The sequence below is a fragment of the Podarcis raffonei genome, chromosome 3, assembly GCF_027172205.1.
Source record: "Podarcis raffonei isolate rPodRaf1 chromosome 3, rPodRaf1.pri, whole genome shotgun sequence".
Lineage (NCBI taxonomy): Eukaryota > Metazoa > Chordata > Lepidosauria > Squamata > Lacertidae > Podarcis > Podarcis raffonei.
In genome coordinates, this window is record NC_070604.1 from 103,093,753 (window position 1) to 103,108,588 (window position 14,836).

General features: G+C 42.4%; 1 protein-coding gene across 1 annotated transcript in view; it reads right to left on the bottom strand.

Moving 5' to 3' along the window:
• LRPPRC (leucine rich pentatricopeptide repeat containing) overlaps positions 1-14,836 on the bottom strand; it is a 117,596-nt gene that overhangs the window by 24,667 nt on the left and 78,093 nt on the right. The window contains exons 27-30 of the mRNA XM_053383343.1: positions 12,804-12,894; positions 3,744-3,886; positions 3,484-3,610; positions 427-553 (exon numbers count right to left, since the gene is read on the bottom strand). Of these exons, the coding sequence (XP_053239318.1) occupies positions 427-553; positions 3,484-3,610; positions 3,744-3,886; positions 12,804-12,894 (488 nt within the window). The remainder of the gene's footprint in view (positions 1-426; positions 554-3,483; positions 3,611-3,743; positions 3,887-12,803; positions 12,895-14,836) is intronic.

The following is a 14,836-nucleotide window of genomic DNA, read 5'->3' on the forward strand; positions in this document are numbered from 1 at the left end:
TGAACTGCCCAATTCACTAAATGGCACTTCCTACTCGTGTGATTCTGTCAGTGCATTCGATAAAAAGCAATGCCTGTAGCCTTGCGTGTCTGGTCTCGGGACTTCACCAGGCCATTAAAAGTGAGTGGTGCTTGGATAATGTGTGCATTTGTTAAATTGTTAAGTGTACAAAGTGTGTGACTGGGCTGTGATGCATCATTAGCTACAAAATGACCCGATGCCAAAATGCCAAGCTTTCTCCCCCCCTTTTTTTATAACTTATGACATGCAACATATTGGAAAGACCAATGCATTTTGCTACTTTCAAGTAAGGCCATTTTTCTATTAGGAAAACAGAAATTTTACCTGAAAGCAAAGACTGGACTGGTTTTTATGCAAGGTTACAAGTGCACAGATATACAAGAATATAGAAAAAAAATTCCTTACATGTTTTTTACATTGATGGCTTCTTCAAGATAACCCTTGCTCAGCAATGCTCTTATAAGTAAGCTGTATGCAAAGGCTGGAGGCACACTACCCCGCTCTTGTGCTTCTTGTAAAATTTTGTATGCCACTGCAAAGAAAATTAAAACAAAACAACTGATGTGTCAACTTATACTGAAGTGCCACAGAACAGCAGTTATATATCTCTTTTTGGAAAAGAAAGAAAAATACAGCATCTGAAACAAATCTATTTCCTTTTTCTTCATATATATCTTAAGAGTCCGAAGCTTTATTTAAGAAACCGTCTGGTTTCTGGGTTGAAATCCTCTCTGTGTAACTGTTTCTTTAAAATACAAAATCCTTTCTGAACTTTTAGCAACCTAAATTCAAGTAAAAGAAGAAGAAGAAAAACTACTGCCACCAGTTGCAAACAAGTTATCCTCAGCAACCTTCAGAATTGCCATTTTCAAGTTCATTGACGAGCTGCTACTAGGCTACCTTGGTTCAAAGGTGTAATTCATATTATTTTAACGCATCCCCCAACTCTGTGGAAAGGAGTTGCAATGTTTGATACTGTATCATAGCAGCATTCAGCAAATATTGGCAGTGTTTTCAGTACTGGGAGATCAAATTATTTGGCTACGACAAGATTTACATAAAAACATACAATTTACAAATATACTGATATTTAACAAGTAAACTAAAACTGCATTTATTTGACTGATTAACAGTTTTATTTCACACATTCACAATAACTGTCAAGTTAGTGAAAAGACGTTACCAAAAAAAGGGGGAAAAAGGTAACCACACTTTTCAGTCATTTACTTTTCTGAACAAGATTATGGAGCTGTAAACATCCTGTTGAAACAGTAATTTGTTGCTTAATATACTCTTTAAAAATTAATGTCATACATGGGGAGGAGGGGAGGGACACAGTGCTTATTTATTTCCCTTAAAAGCAGTGTTGGTTTTTAATATTTTAAATACACTACGGTATGTAAAATCAAATAAACTTTAGTTTTTATATCGGGCGGAATTCAGCTGGTATTTGCAAATTTATGTACCAAACCAAGCAAAGAATAAATCAGAATTAACTTAAGACAACAACGCATATACTGACTGTATATTAGATGTGATGCAAGTTCTACTGTATATCTCTAGTACCTGAATAATGGCACACTTAAAGATTAAATAATACTAGCATTCATGAAATCATGCACCTTATTTCAATAATGCAAGATGCATCCCCAACATTTTGTGCTGAGAAAAGATATCCAAACTTTTTTTTAAAAAAGAAACGGGTAAATTTTTAACACTTTCTGTTCAGTTTGCTATTTATACAATTTCTGGTGTGTTGACCACCACAATTATGGTGCTGAAACTAAAGGCTGTGCTCTTAGGTGCTGATAGTGTATTGCATGACGCCAATGTCATCAGGGCAAGACTTTGGGACACAAGTCCAGGCACCACTTATCAGAAAGGGCAGGAGGGCTCCCAGAACAGCAGCATTGGCTCACCTCCTTATGAAATAAGATAAGCAATCCACATTGCTCTCCAAAGGGAGCCCTCCTCCCCAGAGATGAGTGAAGAGGCAAAAATTATGTAACTGCACAACTGGGTGTGCTGATACAACCACAGCTTGTGATCTAAACTGAGGATACACAGTCGTACCTTGGAAGTCAAACAGAATCCATTCCAGAAGTCCGTTCGACTTCCGAAACGTTCAGAAACCAAAGTACAGCTTCTGATTGGCTACAGGAAGCTCCTGACAGCCAATCAGAAGCCCCGGAAGCCCTGTCAAATGTTCAGCTTCCAAAAGAACATTTGAAAACTGGAACATTCGACTCCCAAGGCGTTCAGGAGCCAAGGAATGACTGTATTATATTGGTTAGCATTATGTCTTCCAAACCTTCATGTCCTCCATAGGAAAACTATTCAATTCTACCCAGCAACAGCATAGTTAAAACCAGGGCTTTGGTGTAATTTATTGTCCACTCCACCAAAGCTGGAATATCATTTTGTGCTGATTTCAACTAATTCATTGTTCTGAGTGGCTTCCTAAGGAAGAACACGAAAACCATTGGATTGCATCTTGGCTTAAGGGAAGACAAGATGCATGAACGTGGGTTAAGAATATCTGGCAGCTCTAGGCCAATGTTTGATAGTATATATCTATAGTGGTGGTGGGTAGTTCTTGGCTGCTGCAAGTCACTTTGAAGCCATCACTTCAGGGGTAAAATGAGGATGACAGTGCCATGCCCTCGTACCTTTTTATTGGTGGGTCTCTGCTGAGGAAAGAGGGAGTTGGAAATCAGAGATTTCCATGTAGAGCTAAACATTCACATGCACTGGCTCTGCCTAAATCATGGGCCAAATCAAGCTGACCCAAGATTCAGTCTAGGAGGGTTGAAGCAGTCTCAGATCCACCTGGGGCTGTCAAAAGAGATGGTGGCAGCCATAAAGCTGCCCTCGGCTGTGTATTTAATCAGGGTTTCAAATTATAGGCAATGCATGGCCCTCAATTAAAGTTGGGGCCTGGATCTGGGTCAGTCTTGGATGGCATCAGGGTCCGAATTGGATCGGTGTGGGAGAGGCAATCACAGCCTTATTTACAACAGCTGTTACAACACTACTTTTCTTTTCAGGCTAATTTAACACAAAAGGGAGATAGTTACTTTCTGTAGTGGGAAAGATGCCTTCTAATCTTGATGAAGTCCAAAATTAATATAACGGAATATGATAATAAATTCTAAATCAGGGATATCCTTCCTACTACAGAGTGTAATAACCTCACATTCAGATGTTAAATTATTCCTTACAACAGTACGAAAGATAGTATCATAAGCAGTTACATACTGGGAGCCTATATATTCAGCATGGAAAGAAATACAAGACTGCTAATATTTTGGCACCAAGATTCTACAGTACAATTTCATGAAGCAGAATGTTAGCTATAGAGCACCGTGATTTTGGGAATACAGGCGTGCTTTGTGCCTTGTATTGAACGAGTTAGCACATTCTTTTCAACAATAGTTTAAGAAAGAGTCCAAGTTAATTTACCTTCAGGTTTGCCCTTTTTGCAGAGTATGAATATTTCTTTTTCATTGTCTGCCGCCTGTTCAGCAGTCGTCAAAGAGGGAGAACTGACAGAATCAACAGCCTCATCAGTAGCCCCATCAAACCAAGTCTTTAAAAGAAAACCATTTTTAAAAGTTACTTATCTTCATACATACAATCTCTCTCTGCCATATCATTCACTAACCAACATGGAAGATTTTAAAGCCAGTATTTCACCACATAAAACAATTAACCTAATTTACCTCAGGTACATCAAACGGAACTTCCTGATTATTAGCCTTAAGAATATCTGCTAGCAGCCTCAAAGTTCTTTCACGGGGAATACTGTTTTCTTCTTGCATTTTAGTCCAAACAGCGTCAGCCCTTTGCCAATCGTTGTTTACCTCTGAAGGGGAAAAAGTGAAAGAACAGAGGAAACCTAAATGTGGCACTGTCATTTTCTACTGCAAGCTGTTTCATGCATGTCTTCACATGAAGTTTATTTTCCCATATATAACCAACTTCCTTTGTTACTTAATCTGGAGTGGGTGTTTGAACATTCTTTTTTCCAAGTTATTTATAATTAGAGCCAAACAGAATATTACACGTCATAGGAATAATTCTCCTGCCAGTGTAGTCCTAATTTCCTTTTAGTTAGAAATCTTCATCGTGGGGAGGAGTTGCGGTGGACCGCGTGGCCACCTACTCTTCCCCAAGGGAGGGGGACGAAGTCCCGCGTTGCCCTGGGGGATCCCGGTCGCGTCAGCACTCAGCCAGCCAATCAGCTGGCTGGTGGGGGTGTGGCTGGGACCATTTAAGTGGAGGCGCGAGCCGGAGGGCTTCTTCTTGGCTCACCTCTTCAAGCTCCTGCCCTCCCTCCCTTTTTTGCAGGTTTTCATCGGCCTTGCTATGGACCTCGGTTGGTCACCGTTGAGGGGCCTAGCAGGAATTTTTCTACTTGGCAAAACTGGCACGGGCCATTTGGTTTTCGCCTACCTCGTAGCAATTGTCACAACTTTGTTAGGGTTGCGGTTAGGCATTGTTTGACCTTTTGATAGGAGAGGGGAGGTGTGGCCATTACCTGCCCCTCCAAGCGTAAGGGTATTCCGTTAAAGGAATCCGGGGGTGTGCATCTTGTCCGAAGCCCAGGGCAGGGCTAGGGCCATGACACGACCCCGTCGGGAACACCTAGAATCATAGAATAGAATCATAGAATCATAGAGTTGGAAGAGACCACAAGGGCCATCGAGTCCAACCCCCTGCCAAGCAGGAAACACCATCAGAGCACTCCTGACATATGGTTGTCAAGCCTCTGCTTAAAGACCTCCAAAGAAGGAGACTCCACCACACTCCTTGGCAGCAAATTCCACTGTCGAACAGCTCTTACTGTCAGGAAGTTCTTCCTAATGTTTAGGTGGAATCTTCGTTCTTGTAGTTTGGATCCATTGCTCCGTGTCCGCTTCTCTGGAGCAGCAGAAAACAACCTTTCTCCCTCCTCTATGTGACATCCTTTTATATATTTGAACATGGCTATCATATCACCCCTTAACCTCCTCTTCTCCAGGCTAAACATGCCCAGCTCCCTTAGCCGTTCCTCATAAGGCATCGTTTCCAGGCCTTTGACCATTTTGGTTGCCCTCCTCTGGACACGCTCCAGTTTGTCAATGTCCTTCTTGAACTGTGGTGCCCAGAACTGGACACAGTACTCCAGGTGAGGTCTGACCAGAGCAGAATACAGTGGCACTATTACTTCCCTTGATCTAGATGCTATACTCCTATTGATGCAGCCCAGAATTGCATTGGCTTTTTTAGCTGCCGCGTCACACTGTTGGCTCATGTCAAGTTTGTGGTCAACCAAGACTCCTAGATCCTTTTCACATGTAGTGCTCTCAAGCCAGGTGTCACCCATCTTGTATTTGTGCCTCTCATTTTTTTTGCCCAAGTGCAATACTTTACATTTCTCCCTGTTAAAATTCATCTTGTTTGTTTTGGCCCAGTTCTCTAATCTGTCAAGGTCGTTTTGAAGTGTGATCCTGTCCTCTGGGGTGTTAGCCACCCCTCCCAGTTTGGTGTCATCTGCAAATTTGATCAGGATGCCCTTGAGTCCATCATCCAAGTCGTTGATAAAGATGTTGAATAAGACCGGGCCCAAGACAGAACCCTGTGGCACCCCACTAGTCACTCTTCTCCAGGATGAAGAGGAACCATTGATGAGCACCCTTTGGGTTCGGTCAGTCAGCCAGTTACAAATCCACTGAGTGGTAGCATAGTCAAGACCGCATTTTACCAGCTTCTTTACAAGAATATCATGGGGCACCTTGTCAAATGCCTTGCTGAAATCAAGGTAGGCTACATCCACTACGTTCCCTTCATCTACCAGGCTTGTAATTCTGTCAAAAAACGAGATCAGGTTAGTCTGACATGACTTATTTTTCAGAAATCCATGCTGACTATTGGTGATCACAGCATTCCTTTCTAGGTGCTCACAGACTGTTTGCTTAATGATCTGCTCCAGAATCTTCCCTGGTATTGATGTCAGACTGACTGGGCGGTAATTATTTGGGTCCTCTCTTTTCCCCTTTTTGAAAATAGGGACAACATTTGCCCTCCTCCAGTCTGCCGGGACTTCGCCTGTTCTCCAGGAATTCTCAAAGATGACTGCCAGTGGTTCTGAAATCACATCTGCCAGTTCTTTTAATACTCTTGGATGCAGTTCATCTGGCCCTGGAGACTTGAATACATCTAGACTAGCCAAGTATTCTTGTACTATCTCCTTAGTTATTCTGGGCTGTGTTTCCTCTGCTGAATCATTTGCTCCAAATTCTTCAGGTCGGGCATTGTTTTTTTTATCGGAGAAGACTGAGGCAAAGAAGGCATTGAGGAGTTCAGCCCTTTCTGTGTCCCCTGTTTGCATTTCACCATCTTCTCCTCTGAGTGACCCCACTGTTTCTTTGTTCTTCCTTTTGCTACGAACATACCCATAAAAGCCTTTTTTGTTGCTTTTAACCTCTCTAGCAAGCCTGAGTTCATTCTGTGCTTTAGCTTTTCTGACTTTGTGTCTACACGTGCTGGCTATTTGTTTGAATTCCTCTTTGGTGGTTTCCCCCCTTTTCCATTTTTTGTATACATCCTTTTTTAATCTTAACTCAGTTAAAAGTTCTTTAGATAGCCACCCTGGCTTCTTTAGGCACCTTCCATGTTTCCGTCTCATTGGTATTGCCTGAAGTTGTGCTTTTACTATCTCCATCTTAACAAACTCCCAGCCATCATGAACTCCCTTTCCTTTTAGTATTACTGTCCATGGGATCTCACCAAGCACTTCCCTAAGTTTTATGAAGTCGGCTTTCTTAAAGTCGAGAAATTGAGTCCTAGTATGCTTGGCTGCTCCTTTCCGCTGTATAGTAAACTTCAGAAGAGCATGATCACTCGCGCCTAATGATCCTTCCACTTCTACCCCACTAACCAGGTCATCAACATTGGTTAGGACCAGATCTAAAATGGCTGTTCCTCTTGTTGCTTCTCCCACTTTCTGGACAATGAAGTTGTCTGCAAGGCCAGTGAGGAATCTGTTTGACCTTATGCTCTTGGCTGAGTTTGACATCCAACAAATATCTGGTTAATTGAAGTCCCCCATTACTACTATCTCCCTTCCTTTTGCATGCTTGGCCATCTGTTCCAGGAAGGCATCATCTATGTCCTCCGTTTGGCTTGGGGATCTATAGTAAACTCCCACAATGAGGTCACTGTTATTCTTCTCTCCCTTAATTTTGACCCAAATGCTCTCACTTTGGCTTTGAGGTTCTAAATCTTGGATCTCTTCACAGGTATACACATCCCTGACATATAACGCCACTCCTCCTCCTTTCTTGCCTGGTCTGTTTCTCTGAAATAGATTGTATCCCTCCATTATTACATTCCAATCGTGGGACTTATCCCACCAGGTTTCAGTGATTCCTATTATGTCATATTTAGTTTGCTGTACCAAGAGCTCAAGCTCATCTTGTTTATTTCCCATACTTTGCGCATTAGTGTACAGACATTGAAGTCCATTAATCATTCCCCCGTGTCTCTTATTTAAGGATTTATTCCTTCCACCACTAGGTCTGCGTGCTGTTTGCTCCATTCGGTCTATGACATTTGGATGATCATCTTCATCAATTGATAGACTCCTACCTTTAGGAGCACTGTCTCCCTCCCCCACATTAGTCAGTTTAAAGCCCTCCTGATGAGGTTTCTGAGATTTTTTGCAAAAACATTCCTCCCAACCGTTGTGAGGTGCAGCCCATCGCTTGCCAGAAGTCCATCTTCAAGAAACTGCATTCCGTGATCTAAGAATCCAAACCGTTCCTGTTTACACCATTTGCGAAGCCAGTTGTTCACTTCCACTATTTTTCCCTCTCTCCCTGGGCCACGTCGTTCAACTGGGAGGACAGATGAGATGACAATTTGTGCATTTAATTGCTTCAATTTCCTGCCCAGAGCCTCGTAATCTCTTTTGATCTTCTGGAGGCTATTGCTTGCAGTGTCATTGGTTCCCACATGAACCAAGAGGAAGGGGTATTTGTCAGTGGGTTTTATGATTCCTTGCAGTCGTTCAGTTACATCTTGGATCTTAGCCCCGGGGAGACAGCACACTTCCCGAGACATCTTGTCAGGCCCACAGATCACTGCTTCTGTTCCCCTCAGTAGGGAATCCCCTATCACCACTACACGCCTCCTCTTAGGTCTGGCCGGGGTTCTTCCGTGAGCTGTCCGTTCCAAGGTCGCCTGCACATTCCCTGAGGACTGCCTTTGCTGCTCGTCTTCATATACCTGATCGACTGTAATGAGGGAGAGATCCTCAAATGGAGTCTGCTCTTCGTCTTCCATGCTAGAGGAGAGGACCTCAAAGCGATTGTGTATTTCTAAACAATCAGAGCGAACCCTGGGCCTCCTACTTCTTTGAGTCACGTTTCTCCATATATCTGGCTCCTGTGTTGGTGAACTAGCCTCCTTCTCAGGGGAGTCCCCTGTCTCCTCCTTGGTGGAGACGGTGTGCTCTGTTGCTTCCAAGAAGAGCTCCAGCTCTCTAATTCTTTGGAGCGTAGCTACACGTTCCTCCAGTTGCTGGACTTTGTCTTTTAAGAGGGCAATCAACATGCAATTGCTGCAGGTAAAGCTGCCTGCAACCTTTGGCAAGATGGCAAACATTGCGCAGGAACCACAGGCGACTGCAGCTGTTCCCTCACCCTCCATCTTGAGAAGGTGTCGTTGGGGGTGACTACAGCGGTCCTCAACAGAAGCCCTGCCCCCTCTGACCTTTGCACAGAGAAAGCAGCTAATCAGCCACAAGAAACTCACACAAGAAAACCCTTTTTGTTCCTTCTTCAGCTGCTGCCCTACAAGCTCTCTCAACCTGGGGGAGCTCAAGTCGGTCTGCATGGACGGGGCTCCCCCTTCTGGTGGTTTACCCTTACCCAATGGGCAGGGGTCAAATATAGTCAAATATAGTCGGGTTCATTCAATGCCTAAGCCAATTACTGCTCTCATTCTGTAATCAATAAGCTTCAAACTTGATCCCTTAAGGGGAGTGCAACCCCACTCACAGCAGGCTGCACATGTACTCCCACTCCATCAAAATCCTCAACCAGCAATATTTCTGTCTTGTACGGATTACTGTATTTTCCTGTGTATATGATGCCCCCATGTATAAGACGCCCCCTATTTTTCGGGACTCCAAATTAAGAAAACAGCCTTCAGCAGTACTTGTGTATAAGTTGAGCCCCTTTAAACCTAATTTGGAGTATAAGACCTAGTCTTATACACAGAAAAATACGGTATGTTTCCACTCCCCCTTCCCTATCTACTACAATAAGGATGCCAAGCAGTTCAGGACTTTCACAACCTCTCCAGAATTACAAGTTGGAAGAGAGACAGCAATGGGGGTCATCAGGATAGAGGCAACATGCTGATCCAAATCCCTGGCTCATCACCATTTCCCATATTCCAAGGTGCCTGAATATGGGAGCACACAGTGAACACAGTACACCTCCCAACTCCTTGCAAAAAACTCCATATATTAGAGAGTTAAAATAACCTCTGTTCATCACTCGCCTTGCAATCAATGACGGATTACAGGTTTATAATAATTCCCTTTTTTGTGCTGAACTACGTGCCTACATTTGTAAACTGATGGAAAACTGAATTTAGCTACCGTTGTAATAATATACAGAAATAGCAATGGAACCTCAGGAGCTGTATTGCATGCAACAGTTTTGAAAGATGGTTAGACGTGGGTTAAGACTATGGTTCTGTTTTTGCTCTTACAGCGGACAAAGCTGTTTTCTCTTTATTTAAGTAGATTGAATTGGTTGTGTCTTTTCTTGCTGTCTACAGATTTTGCACAACAGTGTTTGATAAAATTTGTATCTTAGATTTCTCCTCTCCCCATTGAAGAGAGACAGGCTGCTTGTTGGGAAAGGAGGAGGACTCCCTCCTACTAAAGGAAGATTATGTTTGGAAACCCAGTTGCTTTATTATGGTGAACCAGTATTTGTAAAACAATAAGGAAGATTAAAAAAAAAAGCTGCTGAGGAAATGAAATGCAAGAATGAAATAAAGCATACAGCAAATATCTTGGCCACTTCTCTTCTGAATGTTCTTTTTGCAAGCAAAAGAGGTGAATACTCTGCCAAGGTAGATGGAAAAAACCATGTTTCCTTATCTTATAAAGAGTCAAGAAGGTGTTGTAACATCACACTGCTGAGCTGCAGTAAAGCAAAAATCCATCTGTTTCCAAAAAACACAGTTCCATAGAGGTGGTTATATTGGGCGGCTGCAGCAAAAATAATGGAGAATCTTGTGGCACTTTACAGAGTTACAGTTACTGAATTTCATAGCCTGTTTTCCTCTTTCATGGAGCCCTTCCTTCACCTTCCTAACTTTGGCTAACCACAGTTTGCCATTCCTGAACTGGAAAACTATGGCTAGTGTTAACCTTCAAACGACAGCTTGCAAACTCACCTCATATTGAGGTTTGAAAGTCTTTTTTTTAAAAAACGCAAATGATTAAGCAAGCAAGCAGTCAACAGATGCCATAGAAAATTACAGTTATGGTTAAACTAGCCCAACTGACCTGTATTGGTTGCTACTAACATGAAACAAATTCCTAGGCAAATATTACAGATGTCTGAATAGAGGAGAATTGCAGGAACATGTAGTGTATCCAATTCTACTCATACCAGGGCTTGATTGCACAAATTGATGCAAAAAGGACCCTGCAACATGATGTTTAGCTATTTTCTTTGAAAAGCAGACAACCACTCCAAAATGTCCTATCAAACTGCTTTTAAATGACTTCTCAGTTTCAAAAACTGTGCGCCATATGGTATGTGAGGTTCCAATTCAAGATATATAAAGTCCAAAGCCTTTATCAATGTGCAGCATTACCAGGCCATATAAAACCTGATCCTATTAAAAGAGGATGAGACAAAATGTTTCAGAGGTATGGCATGCCTGCAAAATTCCCTTTCCGTCAATTGGATCTGCAGTCACCCATTGCTATGTGGCTCTCAATTTTCAATTGTCCTTGAATGCTTAACAAGTTGCCCACGTACTGGTAAGATTTTGAAAGGCTTTCAAGATATTCCTTGGGAGGCTGCGAGTGTATTTGGCTATCTTCTATTGAAAGCAATTATGTATGTAGCAAAGAGGAACATCTTTTCAAATTCTTTTGTAGACAGCAAAACAAGACAGCTCTTCAAAGCAAGGGGAGAAATTACACAGAGGATTCTTGAATTTCTGAGACATGGTTTAGTACTACACAATGATGGGAAATGGCAACTTTCTTTAAAGAACTCCTCAAGAGATAAATACCACCTATGCAGAAGCAAATAGGTGGTTTACAAAAACCTTCAATTATCGTTCAACCAAAGTAAGCCAACTGCAGAATGTTTCCCTATTCGAGTTAACACTCTAAAACTGGAAGAAAGAAACTTAACTGGTAAATTGGAACGCAGCTGAAGTACAATGAACAACATTTCACCCATGGGCAGGGCACTGAACTAAATGGACAAATGCTATACCAAATCTTTCACCCAACGAAAATGGCTGAAGCAGGGAGAAGAAATATTTAACAAGCTGCAATAAAGCCCAGACAGCTTGGCAGCTAAAAGATAGTACACTTGAAAATGGCGGTGACCAGCCCACCTACTAGGTAAAAAGGAGAACAAGGATGGAATGTGAGACAGGCCATGATTGCACCCTGACCAAATGGTTGTGTCCAAAGGTCTTGTTTCCTCCTAAGCAAGCTCTAATTCTACTTATCTCCACTGGGCATGCTTGCTGCTGCTGAAAGTTGCAATCCAAAACATCTGGAGTGCACCATACTGGCTACCCTGCAGTAAACCCAATAAGCAACCTAGGCTGGTAGCAAATCTGTCATCTGTGATCTAGTTTAGATTCCTGCATTGCAGCCGTTTAGTCTAGATGACCCTTAGCTATGTTACTTCCCCACACCTTCGGAGGAAGGGAATCAAGCCTATTGTTTTACTTAGTCTACCTAAGGAGCACAATGTGTGAGGTCTGAACTGGTTGCCCCAAGCTCAGACAGCATGGCTCTTACAAGCCATTCTCATGTTTCTATACCAATTATTCAGGAACTTTCACTACTGTAACTAAGGCAAGTTACAGTTATCTTAGAAAGCCATATTTTAAAGGTGTAACAGCTTATATTTCCATGCTTTACTTTGCTGCATGTTTCGTGCAGCTGGTTCTTCCTGCCAAAGTACAGAACCATACATATGTCCCTACTGAAATTCCTTTTGTTAGTTTGGGCCCAGTTTTCCAATCTGTTAAGGACTTCTTGAATCCCAATTCTGTCTTCTGAGCTGCCCCTCCCAGTTTGGTGTCATTTGCCTATTGGTTGACCATCCCCTCAATTCCTTTGTCCAAATCATTTATAAAGATGTTGAACCACAACAGACCCAGGACAGAACCCTGCGGCACCCCACTTGCCACATTTTCCCAGAATGATGAGGAACCATTAACGAGCACACTTTGTGCCTCACGATTCCAATTCTTTGCTCCTCACACTAAAACTACAGTTGCTGCCCTTTGTAACCCCTCCCACCAATACCACCATATCCTTAGCCATACAAGTAAAGTGCATAGTATCAGTTGCTTACAATACTATTAATTTCTCAATAACGTTAATATCTCAATTGTTTTTTTGTGGCTGCAAAAACAATTCTATTCTGAACATTGGTAAGTCTAACGTGAAACATACGAGAGTTTTCCTCACTTATAAGAACCAAAATAAAGAAGAGACTGTCCATTTTACTTACTGCATAATTTTAACAGGTAGTAATACATCTCGTCTCTATCACATTCAAAAAGCTTTTGAGTCAGTTCTACCATGCTTTCCAGGGCTTCAACCTTAAACGAGAAAATATTCCAAACACACACCACATTTATAACATCTATACATGACATAAAGAACTGCTTGGTTTATTAGACATTTATTGCATATGTATCAAGTTGTAAAAAAGTTATGATGGGGTAATGAATAGGTAGGGGATGTAGAATGAGCAAATAGGAAAAAGGGGAGTAGAAGAATGTGACTATATGATGTGTGATGGAATTTTCTGTGCATGAACTAACATTTTAGCAATGATTTTCGCAACGTATAAATTGCAACGACAATGCACACCAACAAAAAGAGAATAAGGCTATCAGTGACTACTAGCCACAATGGCTAAGTTTTACCTCCATTGCAAGAAGCAGCATAGCCCTGTATACCAGTTGTTGAGAATCACAAGTTGGGAGAACACTGTCACACTTAAATCCTGCTTGTGGGCTTCGGATAACCATCCAGTTGGCCTCTGTGAGAACAGGAGGCTGGACTAGAAGGGCCTTATGCAGCAGGGCTCTTCTTATTTAAGATCTTATATGTATATATTGCATGTGTTAATCAGTTCCTGACACTTCCCTATAATAGCAGCATATCTCATATAGTAATTACTCTGCCAATATTAGTTAGCCCCTCTGAGTCAGGATCCGGCCGGGGTACAAATAAATTATTATTATTATTGTTGTTGTTGTTGTTGTTGTTGTTGTTGTTGTTGTTGTTGTTGTTGTTGTTGTTATTATTATTATTATTATTATTACCAAAAGTATGCCCAGTGAAATTAATGAACGTTATTGTCAGGACTGGTTGTTGTCCTCTTCAGATCACCACACAAACGCTTCTTGTGAAAATTCTAACTCTAACTCTTCCCTGACAATTACTGACATTATGTATGATTTAGTTACATCCCTGCATCGCAGGGGATTGGACTCAATGACCCTCAGGTTCCCTTCCAACTCTGCAATTCTATGATTCAACGAGTAACTTAAGTTCATTAATGTCAATGGGTGAGTATAATTAACACTGTATACAACCTTCTATATTCTCGACCAGTGTATTTGCCAATACACCAGTGTATTTGCCTCTGGATGAGAACGGGATCCGTTTAGGAGCTCCGTTCGCATCCCAAAGCAAACGCAACCTGCGTCTGTGGGTCATGATTCGCCGCTTCTGAGCATGTGCGTGACGTCATTTTGACCGTCTGCGCATGCACAAGCGGCAAAACCCGGAAGTAATGCGTTCCATTACTTCTGGGTCGCCGCTGCACGCAACCCGAAAATACTCATCCCGAAGCTACTTCAACCCAAGGTAAGACAGTAAAAGGGTATCTCACTTTCAAAATGAACTGAAGTTAGCTGGGCATCAGCTTTGCGTCTGTAATAGTACACAACTGATCTAAGTAATTTCCGAACGGTTTTGCATACAGTCATACCTCTTGTTACGTCCGCTTCATGTTATGTTCTTTCAGGATATGCCCTGCGGCGACCCGGAAGTACTGGAAAGGGTTACTTCCAGGTTTTGCGGCTCGCGCATGTGCAGACGTGCAAAATGACGTCACGTGCATGTGCAGAAGCGGCAAATTGTGACCTGCAGACGCGGGTTGTGCTCTGCTTATGCTGCGAACGGGGCTCCGGAACGGATCCTGTTCGCAACCAGAAGTATCACTGTACTTGTTTAGGCTGCCAATACCTTGTAGGAAGAAACAGGTTCATACTGTTTTTCTTCACCGTGTCAACATTCGCTCACTAACCAAGCTATTGTTTGTGATCACCACCAATCCTTTCCTTCTCCCAAGTCTTGTGGCTCATGGAGAAACTGAGGAAAGGAAAAGACATCAGCCCTCCTGTGGGGCTTTGCAGAAAAGGTAAAACAGCAGAAGCCCAGCGGGATGGGGAAGCTGTCTTTCCTCTCTCCTACAAAGATCTTGGAGGAGGAAGGGAGGAGTGTTTTCTCTTCTTGCAAAAGCTCATT